At 37.1% G+C, this 23,867-nt stretch overlaps 1 protein-coding gene across 1 annotated transcript in view; it reads left to right on the top strand.

The window, feature by feature from the left end:
* LOC111773404 (uncharacterized) overlaps positions 1 to 23,867 on the top strand; it is a 74,539-nt gene that overhangs the window by 26,963 nt on the left and 23,709 nt on the right. Inside the window, exons 4-7 of the mRNA XM_070267596.1 lie at positions 9,731 to 9,798; positions 11,471 to 11,627; positions 20,318 to 20,442; positions 23,053 to 23,320. Coding sequence (XP_070123697.1) covers positions 9,731 to 9,798; positions 11,471 to 11,627; positions 20,318 to 20,436 — 344 coding nt within the window. The 3' untranslated portion in view covers positions 20,437 to 20,442; positions 23,053 to 23,320. The remainder of the gene's footprint in view (positions 1 to 9,730; positions 9,799 to 11,470; positions 11,628 to 20,317; positions 20,443 to 23,052; positions 23,321 to 23,867) is intronic.

Below are 23,867 nucleotides of genomic sequence, written 5' to 3'. Positions count from 1 at the left end.
GCTTCTCCATGTACTGGAGCCACCTCATCTGTTGGCTTTTGCTACCGCTGCTAACATGAGTACTTCCTTTTCTCAGCTCTTATACCAAGGTAGCTTTATAGTGACACAAAGCAAAGTAAATTGGGAAAATTTTCCCACAGCCTTAGAGTGGGCATTTCTAATGCTTACATCTAACATGATGCTTTCCTCTTTCACGTTTGGGCATTGGGAAAGAACTCTTGGAATGGTTAAACACCTCTGCTTCTTTCTCCAGTAGTTATTAGAGGAAAAGTTCTGTCTTTCATTGTGTCTTTGTTTCTTTCATTCCAACATGGAAGAGCCAACCTCAGAGTATGGGTTTTGTCTAGGACTGTTGTGGGAAAACCCTATGGACCCCTGGCAAGGTTTATCACACTGCCTGGAACAATTCTGGACCCTATACTTTTTGCTAGAGATGAGATTGTCCCAGAAATTCTGTACATCTTTCTCCTTCTCCTATCTTTCTTCTGTTTGTTCTGCACTAGCTGAAGCCCCATAGGGCTGTAACTGATGATTTAGTCTTTTCCCATCTTACAGAGATATTGTTTTGGGCAAAGGACAGTAAACAGCTGGACTTGATTTTAAGTTATTTTGTTATGTGAAGGCAGACATTTTCAGAAGTATTGGGTATGAGTCTGGATTTTGAAAGAAATGTTGATTAGAATTACAGACTTAAGAGTCATCCGCAAAGAGTTGATAGTGGAAACCATGGGAATAGATAAAATTTCCTAAGATAAATAAGCAAAAGTAAAAAAGTGAAAGAAGAAGAGAATACAAGATACCACCAAGAATGAGTGGATCAAGAGGTTCCCATGAAGACGAGAAATAAGGAGTGGTTTATGGTTTAAAACCTGACAGGAGGGTCTGCCTAGTGGAGTAGTAATTAAGTTCACATGCCCCACTTCAGCGATCCAGGGTTTGGGGGATAGGATCCCACATGCAGACCTACACACTGCTCATCAAGCCATGCTGTGGAGCCATCCCACACACAAAATAGAGGGAGATTGGCACAGATGTTAGCGCAGTGACAATCTTACTCAAGCAAAAAGAGGAAGATTAAAGACAGATGTTAGCTCAGGGCCAATCTTCCTCACACAAACACAAACACACAAATTGACAGGAAAACTAGAAATAGTAATGTGACAGGAATCAACCAACCAAACAAACACACACACAAAACAAACCATCAGATTTCAAGAAGGAAAGTAGTTAAGGTTGTCTAACTCTGAAAATAAAAATAAAAGATGTAGGCTTGGTATTAGACTGACTATCCACACATACATTTCAGGTTAATTTCTCAATCATCGATTTCCAAAGCTTCTTTTCAATTAATTTAGAACTTTGAGCCCAGATTAGTTCCAAAAATCACAAAAGACAAAATGCTTACAAAGAAAAAGCATAGTAGTGTTTCTTGTTTGTTTTCATATTTAATATTGATCTATGATGCTCCAGTAACAGATTTCCCTGGCCCAGGAGCTCACTACTGTTTAAGCATTAGGATTGCTGTCAATAAACCTTCTCTACTATTATAATAATTTCTTTTATGTATCATTAGAAACACAGAAAGTTAATGCTTACATATAAATAGGGTAGATTAATGACATCCTGGGCTTATCAGTGTGTCATATGTTTATAAATATAGAACCTTCTGACATTAGTCAATCATTCGTCTTTATTCCCTGCATTCTCCTTACAGTTAAATGTAAAGAAATTGGATGCAATTTTAATATTGCAAAACCTCTGTACACATTTTCCTATGGCAATCAAGGTGCATATTCTAGTAAATCAAATTTCCCCGCATTTAAGTAAGAGTTTAAATGCTGGTTTTATGAAGGACCATTAAAAACACACATCAGGTATGCATGACTGTGGTGTAAAATTGATTTATTAAAAAACAAAACACTGCCTTTTAAACAAAAAGAAAAACACATCTTCATATAAATATTCTTACGATACGTCTATTGTATTACACAAATGCAAATAATAATAACAGATTTTATGAGTTGTCATAAAATATTTATTGTACATATTCCTTATGGTTCATAATAAAATGTTTATTCTAAATACAATATGGAAAATTCACACAGTATAATTCAGGTTGCTTGTCTACATCCTAAATTTAAGTTTTTAAACATTTCATTGAATTCTTTATTTGTAAGTACCTTCATAAACTGTAATGCTTATTCGGGCACCTAAAAATTGATAAGATTAACAAGTCTGTGTGATAATATTCGTATGCCTGGATTAGTTTGCTGAAGACAGATAACATGATACTGCACGAGAAAATTTTTGAAAATCTATATATTCAATATGTCATTTGAGAGTTTATCACTCAAACAATATGCTCTTTTAAACCTTCGATGAAACAAATGCGTTGTTCATTAAACTATGTAATTTCTTACCAACTACAGTGGCACTCCAATATATTACATAGATTTGAATTGAAAAGAAATCTTTGCAAGTCATCGACGCTGCCCCTCCTTTGCTCCTTCCAGTTCATTCAAGAATAACAGCTAGCTGCGAGGAGGAGCAGGCTTATGGTTATGCTAAGGAGTGTTTTTGTCTCTATAACTGTATTTAATTGTTATGTCAAGTGAGAGCCATGCAATGGAGATAATAAAAATAAATTTTCATAGCAGCTGCGTTTGGGAATTAATTGTAATATATTAACTATTTTGATCTGTGCTCACCAGAGAGTAAATTTCCCAGATTGTTTTCAGGATGGTGGAATCAATGGCTGAGTTTAAAATCATCATATCAGTATTTAGCTGAAATCAATTAAATGTTCAAATAAAGAAACTGTTTGTGGACACATCATCCAAATGTTACATGGGAGTAATAAAACAGAATTGATTCAAACCACCATTTCTGTTTAAATAAGTTTCTCTGAAGCTTTTTTGCTAAACCTAGGTTCAATCTCAAGCATACAAACAGATATACAACTTCCTTCCAAACCTCTAAGTATGCTGAAGTGTGTCTAAAACCTCTTTTATTCTTTCATAACTCAGCTTAAGTTTAATTGAATCCTCTAAAATCTTTTCTAGAACCCAAGCTAACAAGTGAGCAAGGAATTAAATGATAATAACTACTATTGATAGCACGCCTACCATGTGTCAGGCACTTTCTCTGAATTACTTAATATGATGCTTCCAAAGCCTTAAAAAGAAGTTATTATCGTCTAAATTTTCCGTATGAGAAAGTGCACGATCAGAGAAATTAAATAATTTGGTCATTTTCTATGGCTCATAAATTGTGGTGTTTTAATAGAATCCCAAGTAATTCACTCATCCAACAAATGGTGAGTGTTTCTCTGTGTCTGACACTATCCCAGGTACAGGGTTACAAAGATTCATTAGACAGGCCTTGCCACCAAGAAGCTGAAATTGTTTGACTCTAATGCTCCTGCCTTTACCTGAGGTCATATCGCCAACACATTTGATCTCACTCTTTGATACAGAATTTGACAACCCCTTATTCCATCCAAAGAAATGAGTTCTAATTCAATAAATTTAAAATGCTGCAAAGGGAGTTAGATGTATGCACCAGTGATGATCAAACTACTTAAATAAGTGCTTTTATTCATTTCTCTTTGCAAAATGATTGCAAAGTGAAAGGGAAAAAATATGAGTAGCTATTTAAGAAATCTCCCTTAGCGTGACATTAATCTTAAATGTGAATACGTGCGTAGGGGAGGAAGAAATTTTTCTCTACCCTTCTAAGTTCTTCTTGCTGGTCTAAGAATTAAACTGACATGAGGTAGAATAACAGGAGAAAATTAAACAAGTTTAATAGCCTGTGTACATGGGAAAAACCCAGGAAAACTGAGTAATTTGTTAAAATAGCTGAAGCCACCATCTTCGGCTGAAGACAAAGGAGGATGTTGGGGGTAGTGGTTTAGGACTTCAAAGAGAGGAAGGCAATTCGCATGCAGATGGAAGAGCAAATATTTGGTAAGCAAAGGTTTGCCGTGCCTTGCAGAGACAAGGGACCTGGAGAAGACTTTGATCAAAGGAACCTTGCTAGGCACTTCCCTCTCTACCACACCTAGTTCATTTTATATTACAGTTATCTATGGTGATAGCTCCTTCCAGAAATAGACCTCTGTCTTAAATTCTTTTCGGTAGTTAAGGGCAAGGTAAAACTTCATTCCTGAGTCTTTTGTTCTTAAAAGTAATCAACCCAAAGGGATACATTTTGGGGTAGCAAATTCTGCTCCCCTATACATGTAAAATAAAAGAATGATAGATTTGCTACACAAAATTCTAAATACTTCTATGTGTCAAAGAAGACAAAATACAACCTAAAAACATTTTTAGAGCTTGGACCAGAGGTTCAACCAAACTTTCCTCAAGTTTAAAAGTTGATATACAACTTGGGTGGAGAAATATTGATATGAGGAATATTTATAACTCTGAAAGAACATAAAAGAAGTATAGAAATGGGGACAAACATATAATCATTCAACACAAGGAATTATATATATATATACACACACCCAGTAAGCCTTAAAAGATGCTTAACTTCATTAGCATGGACATCAGGACACACTGGTGTGGGTAAAAGGACAGTTGCCTCTAGTAGGCTTAAGGGCCCAATCCAGAAAGCTAGCTAGGGCAGGGGTTCAGAAGAGTCTCCCCACGATGTGCCACTCTGGCATGCAAATTACTTCAACTTAAAAACAATCCGGCCCCAAAGACTCAGGAAGAACCTTTGACCTTCCCCCTCACTACCTAAAAAGAATTTAGATAAGGGACCTGTTCCAGGAAGGAGCTATCACCATAGATAACCGTAGTATAACATGAACTAGATGTGGTAGACAGGGAGGAACCTAGCAAAGCCTGTTTCATCAAAGTCCTCTCTTTATTCCATTGTTTCCGGATGGCCCAGCAAACAGTTCTTTAACAAATCTTAACTCTTTTTTTTATTTCCTGTAAATTTCCTCCTTTCCCTTGAAGTCCTAGACCCCTGACCCCTTCTCCTTTGTCTATAAAGACATATATACCTCGTTTTGCCTGTCTTTGGAATTGTCCATGCTTACCTGAATTCCCAATGTACATACGTTACATTTGATTTTCTCTTGTTAATCTGTCATATGTCGTTTAATTTATTTGACCAGCCAAAACGACCAAGGAGGGAAAAGGGAATTTTCTCCTTCCTAATACTAGATCTCTGCCACTGTACCCAAATATTATAAAGGTTTTATTCTTTAACTTATATTTTATAGCTTCTCTGATTATCTAATTATTTATATATTATTTATCTAACAAGAGAAAACTATAGAACCACTTATTTGTTTATTTAGTTATTCAATCATTTGACAAATATTTATTGAGATCCTAATATATGTCAGGCATTATATAAGATACTGGGGTACAAGATGACACATCATCTACTTTCAGAAAAGATTTTAGAATAATGGGGCACACAGATGTTTGCTCCATATTTAATAAATATTTATTTAACACCTATTATGAACAAGGACTATTGTAGGTTTGGAGACATGTCAGTGAAAAAAAAGCAAAGCCCTTGCTATCATGGAAGTTACATTCTACATTAATCAAACACCCACAGAGATATAATTACAGCAAATAATAAATACTGTGAAGCTAGAGTGAGGACTGAGTTGAGTAATCATCGTAAGGTATTCTTGTCTAAACCTGGAGGAAGGCTAGTGGTGGTGAAGAGCAAGAGCCTTTCTCCTCAAAGCTAACTTTAAGCAGAAACTTAGGTGATAAGTAGCAATTAGCTAAATTCATGGAGGGAAATGAGAATATGATCCTCAGGAATAGGATGGGGAAGCGACCTGAGGTAGACAAACTTTGCTGCATTCAAGGAACCAAAAAGAAGCCAATGTGTCTGGAGTTGAGTGAAAATGACAAAGATGAGGCTGAGAGGCAAGGATCAGGCCATGTAGGGCCTGAGGACATGCTAATGATTATGGATTTGATCCTAAATAAAGTCATTGATGGATCTTGAAGCGCAGATGGTTATGATATGACATATAATAATAATAATAATAATATTTCTAGTAACACTAAAAATCATAATAGCTAACATTTTTATTGAGGACATACAAATACGCCAGGGAATGTGCCTGTTATTTTTTTCTCTCCTTTCAATGCTCACAGGAAAACTACAAGGTAGATATTAATATCTCCATTTTACAGTTGAAGAAATTGGATTCATTGAAGTTATGTAGTCTGTCCAGGATCACATAGCTAGCATGAGAAGGTCTGAATTCAAACAAGGTCTGTCTGATTCTAGACTCTAACCAGTGCTTTCTGACTCCACATCAGAGCTCTCCGAAGGATTCTGCTTTGACAAATTGTTAAAAGGCCAAATAAGGAAGAGCTAATTTGGCTCCTTTCAAACCCCAGGCTCTAGTTCTGGTGAGCAGAGGAGGATTTAGGACAGAGTTTAAATTTCAGAGCCTTTCACCTCATTTATTCAATCATTTATTTATAATCATTTGTAAAGAAAAGCGACTTTCTGAAGGAGGCCCCAACTCTTACCTCAATTGTACAAGATTCAGGGCATTACAGTGTTACTTACACCATGATATTGAGTCCTTTCTAAGTAAGAAATCAACCCCAAGAAGAAGGCAATTGGAGAAAAAAGAAAGCCATCTGGAGGAAAATCGCCATATTCCCATGAATGGCTAAGGATTTGTCACCTATTTGCAAGTAGCAAGGATGACAGGGTTGGAGGAGGGCCAGCTTAGACCCTTGAAAATAACTGAGTTTTGATGATCAACTTCTGTGATGCAGGTCATGTTCTCCAGGAAGCAGATTAGGAGATTCCCTTTGGATCAAAACCTATAGAAGGGAGAGAAAGAAGCGATATTGGGCAGAGGGAGAAGTTGAGCTGCAGTGGAGGCCAGACAATGTCAATATTCACAATATTGGGAATTAGGACAGGAAATCATGGGGGGCATTTTAGGATTCTGCCTACCACACAGGCCATATGGTTTCTGTCACAGCTACTCAAATCTGCAAGCTGTAGCATGAAAGCACCCAGAGAAAATATATAAATGAATGAAAAAAGCTGTTTTCCAATAAAACTTTATTTATAAAAATAGGTGTTGAACTGGCTTTAGCCCAATGGTCATAGTTTGCCAATCCCTAGTCTAGCCAAACAATAAAAGCAGAATTGTTAGATTCACATTAAATGCCAACTGAATAGGAATCAGCTGAACAAACCCTAGGCAAGAGTATTCTGGGCATAAAAACCACCGTATCAAGTACCTACGATATCGCAAATGACTCACTTGAGAGGAAACACTAGAGAATTCGACCGCTTCTGTAGCCAGCAAGATGCCCTTCCATGCGGAAATGCTGAGTTCTAGAATAAGTTTTAGCTTTTCCTAGATAGGCAACTTTTATAAAAGGTGACACCCAGAAGACAGTTATAAGTGCCACCCCAAGGTTTTAGACAACTGGCAGTCAAGAGTCTTCAAAAATTAAAGGGATTCTACAAAATAAAAGGAGAAGCTAGACTTTAGTTAAGCAATTATGGAATGAGCAAAAGTACGAGTAAATTCAAGTCCCTAATCCGTCAAGAACTACATCTGTATAGTCAAACGTTAGCTAACGTGAAAACACTAGGACGGTCATGCATCGCTTAACAACGGGCATGCGTTCTGAGAAATGTGTCATAAGGCGATTTCGTTGTTGTGCAAACATCGGAGAGTGTACTTACACAAACCTAGATGGTATAGCCTGCTACACACCTAGGCTATATGGTACCAGTTTCATGGGACCACCGTGGTGTATAGAGTGTATCAATGACTGAAATGTCGTTATACAGGGTATCACTGTAAACACCAGAGACATTTAGTTATTACTCTGTTGTGTCACGTATTACTGAGAATTATATGCCTACTTACAATTTTAAGAATCTCTTCTATGATCTAAACTCATGTTTATTTTATTTATTTACTAAAATGCAAGTTCCTTCAGGGCAAAGACTGTGCTATTCCTATTACTTTATTACTTAATAGATTGCATAAAAATAAGACAAGCAATTAACTAATTAATTAAAGAGAAACAAAAGATTTGGTGGACTCAAGAATGAGAACTAAAATGTTTTAAATTATACTTTGCTTAAAATGAGATACCAAGTTTTTAATCTTTCTTTTCCCCAATGGTAGTTAAAATAATGTCTGACCACAGCAGGTACTTAATCAACATATTTTTTAATTGTTTCCTGCTAAGTTACCACAACACCAATGATGACAACAGAATCCAGATCATTCTACTTGATTTCTGTGTTGCTTGTTAGGAATCCCAGGAGTTCCTTGTCTATCAATAGACACTGTTATACACAGATCTTATATGAAGATTGTAAAAATATCAAATAGATTGTACTATTTACTTGAACTTAGCCTATTTTCCTAATACAGAGATCACATACTATAAGAAAAGTAAATAATGATCTGGTCTTATAGCACTGTCTCTTATCTCTCTTTCAACAATGGATCTTCTCAATAAGGAGAAGCCAAAAACCAACTCTTCCTCCACTTTTCCAATTTAGAACTACTTTTTTATTATATCCTGTGAATTCTCTACGAGATAATCAGGATAAGTATGTCATTGACCTAAATTCTCTTATTATGAAAAACACACATCGACTGAGTAGCAGCTGATTAGCCGGAGCAAAAATATCATTAACGTGAACATACTACAACCATCATATTACATATTAGATCTTTCAACATTTCTGATCCAAAGAATCTCAAAGCATTAGTGTTATGGAAATATTTGTCTAAGAATATTGTTTACTCAATGCATTTACTCAATTTTTCATTCAATATAAAAATATAACTTTGCAATTTCTTTTTACTTTTTATGAACTATAATCCCAAGTGAATACTTGTTGAAAATTGTCATACTTTACCTGCATTCTGACAGAAGATTCTGTACAAAATAAACAATTATTGTACAAATTTATTTTCTTAGAGTTTAAACTTTAAAATAACAACTTCATACACACACACACACAGAATGGTTATCTTAACAGCAATCTCTAGGAGAACCTGCAGGTTTTGGTCACTGTTTTTTGGCAGCGTATCAGTCAGGGTTCAAGCACAGAAACAAAACAAGTGGGATAATATGTAGAAATGGACATCAAGGAATTGACTTATGCAATTGTGGAGGCTGGCTGAGAAAACCAAAGTCTCTAGGGCAGGCAAGCAGGAAGGGAAGATGATTAGGATGTAACCCCACGGACGTGATCTGAACTTTGTTGCCTACAGGCAGTCAGGAAGGAAGATTCAGGGGAGAAGGGAAAGGGATTTCCGACTCACTTGCTCTTTGTAATCTCCGATCTCAGGGAAGGCCTGTGAACACACATTTTTTCAAAGAAGATATACAGATGCCCAATAGACACATGAAGCAATGTTCAACCTCACTAATTATTAGGGAAATACAAATCAAAACTACAATGAGATATCACCTTACACCTGTCAGAATGGCTATAATCACCAAGACAAAAAATAACAAATGTTGGAGAGGATGTGGAGAAAAGAGAATCTTCATCCACTGCTGGTGGGAATGCAAACTGGTGTAGCCACTAAGGAAAACAGTACAGAGATTTCTCAAAAAATTAAAAATAGAAATATGATAGGATCCAGCTATCCCACTACTGGATATTTATCCAAAGAACTTGAAATTAACAATTCAAAGAGATTTATGCACCCCTATGTTCATTGCAGCACTATTCACAACAGCCGAGACATGGAAGCAACCCAGGTGCCCATCGACTGAAGAATGGATAAAGAAGGTGTGGTATATATACACAATGGAATACTACTGAGATATAAAAAAGACAAAATCGGGGCTGGCCCTGTGGCCAAGTGGTTGGTTTGGTGCGCTCTGCTTTGGCTGCCCAGGGTTTCGCCAGTTCGGATCTGGGCATGGATGTGGCACTGCTAGTGGGGCCATGTTAAGGTGGCATCCTGTGTGCCACAGCAGGAAGGACCCACAACTAAAATATACAACTATGTACTGGGGGGCTTTGGGGAGAAAAAAACAAAAACAAAAAAGACAAAATCGTCTCATTTGCAACAACAAAGATGGATCTTGAGGGTATGATGTTAAGAGAAATAAGCCAGATAGAGAAAATGAATACTGCATGGTTTCACTTATATGTGAAAATAACAAATACATGGATAAACAGAGAACAGATTAGTGGTTGCCAGAGGGGAAGGGTGTTGGTGGGTGGTTGAAAGGGGTAAAGGGGCACATATGTACAGTGATGGACGAAAATTGGACTACTGGTGGTAAGCACGATGAAGTATATTCAGAAATTGATAAATAATAATGTACACCCAAAATTACAGAATGTTATAAACCATTATGACCTCAATAAAATTACTGGAATAAAAACTACTGCAAAATCCCTTCACTGCAGCGTTTAGATTGGTGTCTGTTTGATTAACTTTGAAAAAATGTGTGCTTGATTAAAAATGGCCACTGCCTCCTTCTCCAGTTCCAACTCTCACAAGAGATTATCTCTTGTAGCCCATCATAACATCCTAGAATCATCCTAGAAACATCCTAGGAAGGGGATTCTGGGGATTGTAGTTCAGCCTCACCACATTTATTCATCAAAACGCCATCACAGAAATTGTTTGCTTTGGGCCTTACCAGTCTCAGAATAACTAGCATTTGGCCTATGTTCAGGTAAAAACTTCAGGATATCTACTTGGTAGAATCAGAACCACCTTTTGTGCCAATTTCCTCAGTTTACCTAGGTATCAAGTTTCTCTCTAAAAGACAGAAACAAAAGCACTTAAAGCACAAACATGAGAAGAATAATGAGGTTAGCGTAGTAAAGATTCAACAAAAATGACATACATGACAATGTTTAAATTTGTATGTAATGATATTTTGAAGGGAAATAGTTTAAATAATGAATGTTTAAAGAAATACCTGGCTCAATGCTCACATTTGTTAAGGATTTTTGAAAGGTAGGATCAGCATATCATCCTGAAATACCATCACCTTGGTCTGTTTTGTTAGGTCAGATTGAAGGACCCCATCAATTCATGAAACTAGCCAGCCTACCTTGGCAAGTCGCTCCATATGAAAACCATGGTGTGGTTGAACTTGCAGCAAAGTATTTTTGAATGACTGTGCCAGCCAGCCATAAACAAAGAAACACTTGTTCCTTACATGACAGACCCATAATCACCATTTATTTATACACATATTTATTTAAACATTTATTATTGATCCAATTCTGTGCAAAGCACTATTTCTGGTATTGAATACGTTAATACGAAATACAAGAAAAGAAATGACGGAAGAACAAAATGAAGGAGAGAGGCAGGGAGGAGAAGAGTGAAGAAAGGAGAGAGAGGAGGAGAGAGAAAGAAGGAGAGAGGACAGCAGAGGACAAACAAGGGGAGAAAAAACGGAAGAACATTTAAATCAGACATTCTCTCTCTTAGGTAGTGGCCCCACTGCCTGCCACCAATGAGCACAGCTTCAAAGAACTGCCCAGAATAAGGAGGCATTTAATGAAAGTATCAACCTCTAAGGAAAGGCTGGAGCCTCAGACATCTCTGGAGGAAGTTGCCAGGTTGCCCTCCTGCATTTTGGAAAAAGGTATCAGTTGAGGTTACATTATCTGTGGACTTTTTGATAAGATAGTTTTGAGGCATACGTGAAGTCACACGTCCAAGATATTACTCACTGCGGAAATGTTTTTTTCTGACAACGTATTCTAATTAGTAAACTCTCTGCTTCATAATGAGGATATTGCAAAATGCCATAGTAACCTGAAAAGTCAAGATGTAAAGTAATGTTTAGTCCTGGAGCTCATGTGTGCTGAGCCTCATTTGTCTGCTTTGGAGGGTAAAAATGGGGGGAGGCAGCGCACTGAGCTGCATGTACCTGCTAGTGAGAGCCAATTGTGCTCCTCTAGTGATTAGTAAAATGGAACACTCCCCATCCCTGACCAAAACTATTATCTAAGATTTGCTTCATGTAGGGCATATACCGTTCATTTGTTCTGGGGCTATTTTTTCCAGTTTCATCTCCAAAACTAAAGCTCACAGAAAGACTATTTATAATCGACTTTCTTCAAGAATGAAGGATAAGAAATAACTAGTCACAGGGGAATCCCAGGGCAAAATATTTGACTAAGTCTGAAATTTCTTAGAAACTTACAAAGGTCAACCAGCGAAATTCCTCCTGGGGTGGCACTCTCATTCCTTCATTCTCCAGAATGATTCTCGAGAGAAGGCACTGTGGCACTTCAGCTTCTTCTCTATGAGCCGTTTATGCTTCTGCACATATCTGAATGAATGGCACCAGTTGGTTCATACATGTGTGTGAGGGAGTGTGAATGAATGTGTGTAGGGTGACAAATGATAAGAGATACTCTCTAGAAAACTTAAAATAAAAAGATGTTTTAGATATAGACCTTGACTTAAGTTCTGTCATTTTACCACTGAGGAATCAAGTTTAGAAAACAATGAGAATTCACAACTGTCATTTGAATCAACAGCCACAGTGTTTCCCACTAAATGACACTGTATATTAAGTGTATTTTGTCTATGTTTTTGTATATTAAGTATATTGTAAATTCTTTTTCACACATTATGAAAAATGGGATATGTGCAAGGATCTCACTATTTTCCCTTCTAAGTTCAAAAGCCTGAATTCCAAGGTAAGGAAGAATGGGGAAAAACAGCTCTTCGTCAATAGTCCTCTGTCTACATAAAAATTGTCCGAGATGTTTGTCAAGAATGTAGGTCACTGGAGCTCAATTCCAGAGATCTTTTCTTCACAGACCTAAGGGAACCTGCACAAATTAACGTGCAGGTGAGGGTGTAATTCTGACCCAGAAGATTTCCATTCACATTTAAAATACACAGATGAGAAAGATTATCAAGACTTTCTGACAAGTGAAAAGAAAACCCAAACCACTTGTTAACCATGGAGGGAGAATGCTTCTTCTCCATTCAGGGCCACCAGTGTCCTGGAGCCATTTCCACCTTTCACAAATGAACATCATTTGGCACTGTGTCTTTAGCAAAGTGGTTGCACAATCAATAAAAGTTTCTTTTTCTTCTAGTCCAGGGAGGGAGTGGAGTGGTAGAAAGAGGTAATCTTGCCTGGAAGTAACTTGATTCCAGAAAGGAATTTTGGTATCCATCCAGTATGAAATTCTCAATATACCTGAATTCCCATTTTCCCATTGTTGCCCACAGGGGCAAAGGGCAAGGAATGATAGGTACCGCCAAGGCTACTTGGTTGTTTAAGCAAACAAAGTTTACCGATACACGGAAACAGAACAAGGAGCAAGGATAAAGGGGAGCAACAAATCAGTGCTTACAACATCCACACCGCAATCAGCCGGGAAAGTCCCAATAGCTTGTACAGCGGGTGGGAGCACCGATTGTCTGGGTCTGAGGCAAAGCATCCTTTCCTTAGTGAGACTTTCAATTATTATATACCTGTGACTCTCTTTTATCCTAAGGTTTCTCTGGGTTTTGGCTCAGGGTTTTAGATATTTGGATATTTTGAGTTATTTCTTCTTGTTCCCATGGATGGGGTGTTTTTATCTTTTTTGTTCCCATTGGATGGGATGTTTCTAAAGTCTTGTCAGGTGCCTGTCGGGGGGCGGCCAGCCCAGACAAGGAACATGATGCAAGACATATTTTTTTGTAACTTGTGCCTTAGAGTCAAGGCCGAAGTGGCCATCTTTGGCCCCGAGCCCAGACACATTCCTTTGCGTAGGGCCCAGGCCCAGTGTCCTTGGAAGGTGGGGAGGTCAATGAACTCTGAACACCCATCACCTCTCAGACTCATAAAAACACATCACTTCGCTTTAATATTTCATCTTCTTACTAAAAACCCATATTCTGAGAATCACTTTCATGAATAAATATCATGGCCAAAGTTCAAATAAATTTTAGAAAGGATTTATTTGGTCTTATGACAAAAAGCAAGGAGTCAAATCCCAAAGGCATTTATCTTCTCCAAAACATCCCATAATAGCCCTTCTTTCTCACACCTAACACAAACTAACCAATAATCAGAACACTTTGAAATGGTTAAAATACATTTAGTCATTTAAAAATTTATTTCTAATTCCTTAAGTAAAACGATTCGATTGTTAAAAAGAGTAAGTAAATTATAAATTTAAACATCCTTATAAGATGAAATAGGTAAAGAAAGAGAGTAAATCTTCCTGTCTCTCTAACTCAGTTTCTCCTCTAAAAAATATACTGGTCATCATTTTTGCAGAATGTTACATGCACACCATCTTCTCAACAATTTTGTTGTATAAAATAGAGTGTAATGGAGTTATTATACCAGTTGAAAGAAAAATATAGTTTCTCATTATTTGGGTTTTTCATTTTGCCTCTAAATAAAATTTTCCTATTGTAAGTATGCATATATAAATCTTGTCTGCGGCATTTGATAAGCCAAACACAGAAAGAATCATAAATACTTCTTTACTCTTTTCTATGGGAGATGAGATACAAATTTTTGGAAAGAAACACACAGCACTAGAATTTTTGTTCTGGTGATTTAGTGTGGCAAAGCTAATGGTTAAGGATGAAAATCTTCCTGGAGGCAGAAAAGAGACATACTTGGTGGTGTTTACTGAGAGATATGTAACAGGGGATCTGCGTGTGCACACGGTGGAAGGGTGATACCCAAACAGCCTCCGTTTTCTCATGAATAATTATCTCCTTGGCTGCTGTCAAGTACTTCAAGCATCATCTGACGTTACAGTGATTTCCCTGGAACGCCCAAGGAACACACACGTATGGAGGACCAAGCACAAGTCAGTATGTGATTTAAAACTCATGATATAAAAATATCAAAATACCGGTTTACAGAAAGTACATATCAGTTTATTTTGTAGCATATGAATAAATTATTTGGACCATAATTTTTGAAAAATTCAATGGGGGGACGGAATAAAATGTACTCTATAAGTTTAAAGGTTTAATATTCAATTCTGGTAATTGTGCTTTGAGACAGGTGCTCATACAATATTGCCACAAACTTCAGAACTTCAGGAAGAAAATTTATAGTGTATTAGACCTTATAAATTTATGCCTACACCTAGACCAGGAAATTTCATGGGTAGAATTTTACCCTAAGGAGGGAGTCAGCAATCTTTTCCTGTAAAGGGCCAGAGAGTAATATTTTTGGCTTGGTCGGCCATCTGGTCTCTGTCGCAGCTCTTCAACTCTGCTGTTGTAACATGCAAGCTGCCATAGACGCAACATAACAAATGAGGGCAGCTGAGTTCTGATCAAGTGTTATTTACAAAAACAGGCAGCTAGCCATAGCTTGCTGACCTCTGTCCTAAGGAATTAAGCAGAGTTAGCAAGATTTATTATATAGATATTCTGAAAACATAATATTTATAAAAACCAAGGATTAAACACAACCAAAATGCCCAATATAATGGAAATGAATAAAGGGATTATTGCAAATCCATGTAATGGTATAATATCGGTTTACTGAAACTTTGTAATATTAGGTCAATAAAGTAGAATATAACATTGCACACGTAGTTGTGATCCCAATTTTATCATATATGGAAATATTCAATATGAGGATCTTTAAAGGAAATATACAAAATATTGACAATGGATATTTTCATCTTTGTCATTTTCCCTTTTATCCAAAATTTCTACAATTAGTTAATATTACCTTTGTGATCAGAAACATATTCTTAATTGAAGCTAAATCTAGCACAATCTAAATTTTGCAAAATGTAACATTAAAATATTCACTTAGCTGGTTACTGTGTTTCATTGAAAATGAGAAAAAAACAAGTAGAGATGCAGATTTAGTTGAAATATTTCATAGAAAACTTGAAATAGAAAAACAAACCAAATTAATGTATAGAAAGTCTTAATATGATAAAATTGTCACCTTTTCCAAAATTAACCTTTAAATTCAATGTAATACCAATGAAAGTCACAACTCATTTTCTTGGAAATTGACAGAGAAATAAGAAGAGCCAAGATGACTTTGAAGAGGAAGAAGTTCATTGATCTCACCTTATAACATTTTAAAAATTATTATAGGGGCTGGTCCAGAGACATTGTGGGTAAATTCTCCTGCTCGGCTTCAGTGGCCTGGGGTTTGCAGGTTTGGATCCGAGCTGTAGACCTACACACCGCCCCTGAAGCCAAGCTGTGGCAGTGTCCCACATACAAAATAGAGGAAGATTGGCACAGATGTTAGTTCAGGGACAATCTTCCGCAAGCAAAAAGAGGAGGATTGGCAGCAGATGTTAGCTCAGGGCCTATCATCCTCATTAAAAAAAAACGAAAATAAGAAAACCACTATAACAATGAAATGATGATACTGACACATGGATAGAGTAATCAATAACCTAGAAATAGACTCAGGCCAAAGAAAGCTTGCTATGGGGATTTGATCATAAGTGCCAATGTTCAATTTTATCTGAGCCCTGTGCTGCCAGAAAGCAGCAATGGCTAAGAACTCCCCCACCCTACCATTTGTTCTCTGAAATCCGCCTACAATTTTGTGTTCCAGGAAATGACCAACCTTAAAGTACGCCCTTGGGGGCCGGCCTGGTGTACAGTGGTTAAATGTGCACATTCTGTATGAAAGTTCAGCGGCCTAGGTTCGCCGGTTCGGATGGGGTGCAGATATGGCACTACTTGGCAAGCCATGCTGTGGTAGGTGTCCCACATATAAAGCAGAGGAAGATGGGCACAGATGTTAGGTCAGGGCCAGTCTTCCCCAGCAAAAAGAGGAGGATTGGCAGATGTTAGCTCAGGGCTAATCTTCCTCAAAAAAATAAAATAAAATAAAATATGCCCTCACACATCTCCAAATAAGACCCTTCTGCATCCATCTGCTGATTCCCTAAGACTCACAGATGAGTCTTTTGTTTATCTGCTTCTATAAAACCCCAAGCCCCCTTCCTTTACTTTGAGATGCTCCTCATTAATTTTCTTCCAACTGCTATAGCTTTATAGGATAAAATCATCTCCTTAATTTTTCAGTGTATTTGATCTTTCCCAAAAGGCAAAAGGAAAAATACATACCATTCAATATATGGGCTTGGAAAATTGGTTACAGTTTGTGGGGTAAAAAGAAAAGATCCCTTCTCCACAACATAGACATAAATAAATATAGGTGTAAATATATAACGTAAAAAGTAAACTTTAAATTCTTTAGGAAAATATGTTTATAGCTTCAAGGTAGGAAAATATTTCTCTAAACAAAACACAAAAATGCAAACTAAAAAGGATAAGTGATAAATTTGAGTATATTAGAACTAAAGGTATGTGCTTCAAGGGATAATGTAAACGATGAAAAGCAGTGAATGCAATTGATAGGAAATTCACAATGGAGTTTGTTATATGGATTTCTATAGTTATTTTATGTCAGAATTATTTCATAATAAAAAAATGCGGTAAGTTTGAGATTTAATCTTTGGCAATCCTCAGCAGGAGTGGAATTTTCCAGACCCTTAGAACTCTCAGCAATTAGTCCTCAGCTCTGTCCCACATCGAACGGTGCCCAGGCTAGAATTACAATCTGTGTGTTTTAGTCGGTTGATTTTAAATCTTTTTAAACAATCATGGAGGAAAGACAATAGTCTGAATTGCCCCCCTTTTGCACTAGCGATGGGAGGTATTTTCTCAGCCTTGTCGTACCTCTCAGAGCCCCTGGTGTTTTTTCTGGCGGTGCAGAGCCTGGACAATTACCCTGGTCATCTCACCAGGCAAAGAGTCTTAACAGCAGGACTCCCTCTCTCAGTGGGTAGCATAGTATTCTCTCAAGAGTATAGCAACAGCTCCAATATCCAGGTTCTTTTAAAGTTTGCTCTTAGCGATAATAACATAATATATGTGAAAGGGGTATAAAAAAAGATAAGCTCTGCTTTGGGAAAGAATGTAGAAAAAAGATGATGATAGAGAAGGCTTCCCACTGAGAAAATGAATTCAGTGGTGTGGAAAAGAGAATAATAAAACTGCCCCAGATTTGTATATCACTGTTTCTTCCTAAGAATGCTTAGGGATTTCTCATTCTGTTACTTCATTTTATCCTTACAAACAGGTGCCCAGTGGAGACTGGATCTCAAGATTTTTAAAGTTAGAAAACTGCCAAGTGGGAGGTTTATGAGCAGTTTTTGCCTTATTGGCTGGAAATTGGTATTTGTTTGGGGGCAGACTTTCCTTTATTCTGGGAGGGACAACTTGAATGATCCGGTCTTTACGTTCTACAGATGTTAGGCAAATAGGTAAGTACTTCGATTATTCTTGGAAAGTCCTGACTCAATGAAGTAATGCAAATTAAGGCATTTATTTGATACATGTGAAATGGGCTGGTTATTAGTCTGACTTGTGTGATTCTATGAGGCTGCAGCCTTTTCTGCATACAAATATTAAATGTGGGCTTGCGTCGTATCCCTCCAAAACGGTATGATGAAGTCCTAACTCTTGGTACCTGTGAACATGACCTTATTTGAAATAAGATTAGGTCATACTTGATTAGGGTGGGCCCTAATCCCCACTGTATGACTGAAGTCCTCACAAGAAGAGGGAAATTTAGACACAGACGCACAGAAAAGCACAGCCTGTTGCCAATGAAGGCAGAAATTGAGTAATGCATCTACCAATCAAGAAACTCCAAGGATTACCACACCCACCAGAAGCCAGGAGAGAGACACGAAACAAATTCTCCGTTGGAGCTCCCAAATGAACCACCTTGTGGGCACTTTAGTTTCAGACTTCAGAATTCTGGCCTCCAGGATGACGAGAGAATAAATTCCAGTGCTTTAGACCACCTAGGATGTAGTACTCTGCTATGACAGCCTCAGGAAACCAATAAAAGTCAAATTTAGTTTAACTTAGTTAGTTCAGTTTTCCCTAAATCTGGATTTAGAATATCTCATGCTGACATTTATATATTATTTGTTAGCGTGGGCATGTGTATAGGTGCAAGAGAGATAGAGAAGAAAAGGGGGAAGCAAGCTTTGGGTTAAGCAATTGTTTTGTTTTCATTAGCAGCCTAGACCAGACAGCCCAAATAGATAATTAGACCTGATTTTCTCTTGAAAGAAACTGGTTGAAAGGAAATCAAAGGAGCTGAAGTGAGGTGGCTCCCTTAGCTGTCATTTAATACTAATTCCTGATTTAGGAAACTCACCGTCAGTTATTGAAGCTGCTGCACACTGTTGGGGTGACCCAGACCACACCATGTTCATGCGAGTGGGCATTACACTCTAAAGTAATGGGCATTCCCACTGCCAATAATTCTGAAAATAAGTTGAATGACAGAAAATGGGTTGGCACTTGAACTCGAGGAGAGTCAGTGGTTTAGGAGGTGTCTTCCTCTTATGTCTGAAGGTAAAGTTGGGCCCCGTCTTATATACATAGAGATACTTCCTTTGATGTGAGATGAGTCAGAGCCCAGAATGTAAAAGCCTATGTGTAGTTAGGCAATGTTTCATTTGAGAGTTTCATTCTGTGGGACATAATAATAGCCCTTGCTAGTAGTGATTTCGAGCCACTTTATGTCACACTTGCTTGAACATCAAGCCTTTATGAATTCTTGATAAATGTTACTTGCTTGTATGAGTTGTGCTGTGAAAACTAGCTGGAGCACTAGAATGATCAGTGGCCACGGCCAGGGAAGCAAACCAAATCTAGCAGGTAAACTGACATCGATGCAGGAGTGTGATGGGAAAATGAGATGACAGGAACAGGGTAGACTTGCTCCGGGGCATCCACGAAGCTTTCCAGGGGAACTCTCAGAAATACACAGGGTGTTGTTAAGATGTCCAAATTTTTGACATACAGAACAATGAGAACACTAGCTTTAATAATTTGGACATTTCAGCCATATCATTTTAAGTCATTTATCTAGTGAGGCTGTACTCTCACAATATCCTGTTGTGTCTGGCACATGGGAGGTGCTCAACAGATATGCCCCAATTAGGCTTTCTCTCTATTTTAAGGGTATAACAAATGAGGAATGGAAAAATTGGTAAGGTGACAGAGTTGGCATGAGAGAGGTTGAGATTTAGTACATGATTCTGTGGCCCCAAAATTCCTCACCACTCTGTCCATAGATGCCACTCCTCACTTCAAGAAATGGAATTTGCTTCTCCTTTCCTTGGATCTGGGTTGGCATATGGCTGTTCTGACCAATAGAATGAGATGGAACTGATACCCTGGGAATTAAGCAACAATTCATAATAAGCAGGAATTAAGAAGACTGGCAGTTTCTGTCTCCTTCCTTTTCAACAGCTTACTCTTGGATTGCTCTCTCTTTAGACCCAGACCCCTACTCTAAGAATCCTAAGCCATATACAGAGGCAATGTGGAAGAAAATTGAACTGCTCCGATCAGTGATTCCAGATCAGCTCCCAGCCAAGAGCCGGCATCAACTGTAAAGCCATGTAAGTGAACTATTTGGACATTCCAGACCAAGGCCCCAGATCACTGCAGCCCTATCAAACACAATGTGGAGCACAAGAACTGCTCAGTTGGGTCCAGTATTCCACAGAATCACAAAAGATATTAAATTTTTATTTGAAGCCAGTAAGTTGGGGGAGAGGAGAAATTCTGATTTGTTTACATAACAATGAATTACTAAAACAAATCCTATAGCCTTGGAATTAAGCTGCTAACGCCATCCAATGCAGAAAAGACACACAGGCTTTTGTACCATAGTGAAAGCAGACTGATGTGCTTTTGTCATTTTTTGCCATTGTACAGATACAGAGAAAATAGTCAAACAATACTCTGAATTTGATGGGATGCTGATGGTCAGATGATGAAAATCCTTTGAACATCATCAAGACCACAACAACACTTCAGACAAAAACTCTTGCAGACATCTGTCCCTTCTTTATATGTGTGTGGGACTTGAGAGACATAATAATGCCAATAAAAGTTATTTGTAAATTTCTACTTCCTACATTCTTATAAGATGCTAGCCTTTCATTGTTTCAATTACTTATCATTGTTTAAACTAGACTTAACTTTAAAATGTATGCAATCCAATTTAACATGGAATCCAAAAAGTGAGAGTCCTGGCTGCACTATTTACATGACATTAATATCAACCCAGGAAGAGTGAGCTGGACACAAAACTTACTACTTTTACCTTATTTATTCAAGCCTCAAAACCTTGCTCTCCGTCTTTGATTAGCACTGAGAATTGTTCAGAGTTTATTGTCCATAAAATTCTTGACAAAACAAAGGTTAAATGTGCTTTGGGGGAGAAAAAGCATTATGTGAACATTATAACTATGTATGAAAACGTGTGTCATTTATCATTGCCAAGTTATTCACAAAGTGGCAACATTTCTTCTTCTTATATGAAAAATATAGACTGGCAATCAACTTAATTGTAACAACTGGATGATTTTTCAGAGACTTCAGCTATGATTACTTCTCCCTCAAAAATTTACATTGAATGAAAATGACACCATAATGCCTGAAAGTACAATAAGTAATAGACTCAAGAAAAATTATGACTCTCTGGAGACTATCTATTAAAGATCTATAAACATTTTTTATAGCAAATGAGCCATTTTAAAATCAGCTTTTATAAAACATTTTCATGAGATCCTCTATGTCTTCACAAGACTTCAATTAAACTGCCTTGGTAAAAATCAAGGATTATCTCTGATACATTTTGGTTTTTTTGGTTTAATGTAGAAATGGAAGGTTCTCCGATTTATACTGTGACGTTTAGTGAGGTTGGGTAACTCTAGTGATAATCCTTGAGTGACAACACTTAACTCTTCTCTCTTCACTCATGAAGAGCAAGCCAAAGTGGTGAACTGAAGCATGAAATGATGAGTGGTCAAGTACAATAAAACATAAAAACAAACACAATAAAACAGTCCCATTTGATTTTCTTTCCTATACTTATCCTGAGCTGGAGGTACAGTTCATGTTTCAATCTTCAGAGACTAAAGTCTGTTGTGTAGTCCTTTATATGACTGAAGGAAGGGTGAGACTTGCCTAATCGTTGTTCTTTGACTTAATTTAACTAGTTTTTCATATTGATGAGACAAATAACACTAATGAGCTAAATTAAATTAGCTGGGGCATTTGTTTTTATAGTTACATATCATAACATTTCCAACTTTTTAAATACTTTTTGATTCAATACTAAAAATTCATGACCTATAAATGCCATTTATTATGCCACTTAAAATTGGGTGACATAAAATCTGTATGCAAGAAAATCTAACTTTAAACAGCAATTATGTTCTTTAATATAAGTAGTGTGGCCATGAATGTCCACTTCATTGTTATTCTTCTAATAGTACTTATGTATTTTATTTGATATGTTATTATAGATGACATATTTTAGAAATATGAATTTATATATTTTATTTAAACAAAATGAAATTAATTAGTTCTCTTCTATGTGTATAGCAATTTTGTAAAACTAGATATATTTTGACTCTTAAGATTAAGAGAGACATTATTTTGTGCACACACTATAGAAGATATCAGTTTTCTTCCAAAAATCACATAATTATTTAGATTTTCTTTTAAAACAGAAGTTTCGGAACACCTGTATGAACTACTACATGCAGTACGGTAATTAGTGTGCTATCAGCCTACACCAATTTCTGGGTAGTACATAAAACTATGATCATCATTGAGGTACTGTATTGTTACTTATTGCTCCATAAGAAAACACCACAAAACTTAATGGCTTAAAACACCAATTCTGGCTTACAATTATTTGGGTCTAGCATTTGGGCAGGATGCATAGGGCTCAGTTCACCTCTGCTCCATAGATCCCAGGGCTGACCTTAAACTAGAGCTATAAGACTCAAGATGACTTCACTCACATATCTGGTACCAGTGTTATGTTGGCTCAAAACAGTTGGGGCTGGCTAGGACAACTGAATTGCTCCTTTCTTGGTGTTGGCTGGGCTTTCTCATAAGTTTGGAGCTTTGGCTCTCCTTCACAGGACCTCTCCCTCCGCTTGATTTCTTATCCCCCAAGACCTCTCTTCCCACTTGGCTTCTCTCTACAGTAGGATATCCTGGACTTCTTACGTGGTGACTGCAGTTCTTCTGAATAAAAGCAGAAGGAAACAGCCTCTTAAATTCTGGTCTCAGAAGTCCCAGAACATCACTCCTTGCATTGTATTGGGAAAAGAAACTCACAAGGCCAGCGCAGATCAAAGAGATGGGAAAATACATTCTACCTCTTGATGGCAGGAGCAGCAAAGACATGGCAAAAGTCCATGGTCACAGGGAGGCATCATTTATTGTGGGACCACTTTTGACAATCTACTACAGGTATACATAAATTTTCCTAATGTTTTTTAATTGGAACAAAATATGTTACTCTTCAGGGAAGTGTTTCATGAATTAGCTAAATGTCTGCTATTTAGTATTGTTTTTCTGATCTGCTGTTAGACTATAAATTTGGTAGAAAAATTTTTCTTACGTTACCATTTTTAAGCTCCTACTTAAAGCCTATGGAGCAAAAGGTTTTTTTTTTAATTAAAATGAAGCTTTTGAAATATTATTGGAATCGAACTTTAAAATATATATATACAGTGGAAAATTCAGAAGTATTCGGAAACACTTTCTGATTTCATTTTTCTCTCTCCTATTGCTAGTGAATAGCAAATATATATTTAGGGAATTTTTCCTGTAGCTTTACTATGTCCTCCATGTGTTTCCCTCTGAACTTCAGTCAAGGCATCTCTTTTCCTAGGCTTCTCTTTTTTTTAGTTTAACTATGATAATTATTTTATTAAAACACAAGATGCAAAGAGAATACAGTAATTACTCATTTGTTATTTCATTTACTCATATTATTAAAATTGATTGATCATGT

Source organism: Equus caballus, chromosome 5 (assembly GCF_041296265.1).
Source record: "Equus caballus isolate H_3958 breed thoroughbred chromosome 5, TB-T2T, whole genome shotgun sequence".
NCBI classification, from domain to species: domain Eukaryota; kingdom Metazoa; phylum Chordata; class Mammalia; order Perissodactyla; family Equidae; genus Equus; species Equus caballus.
The sequence above is the reverse complement of the archived record's forward strand: the minus strand, read 5'-3'. Positions and strand labels throughout refer to the sequence as shown.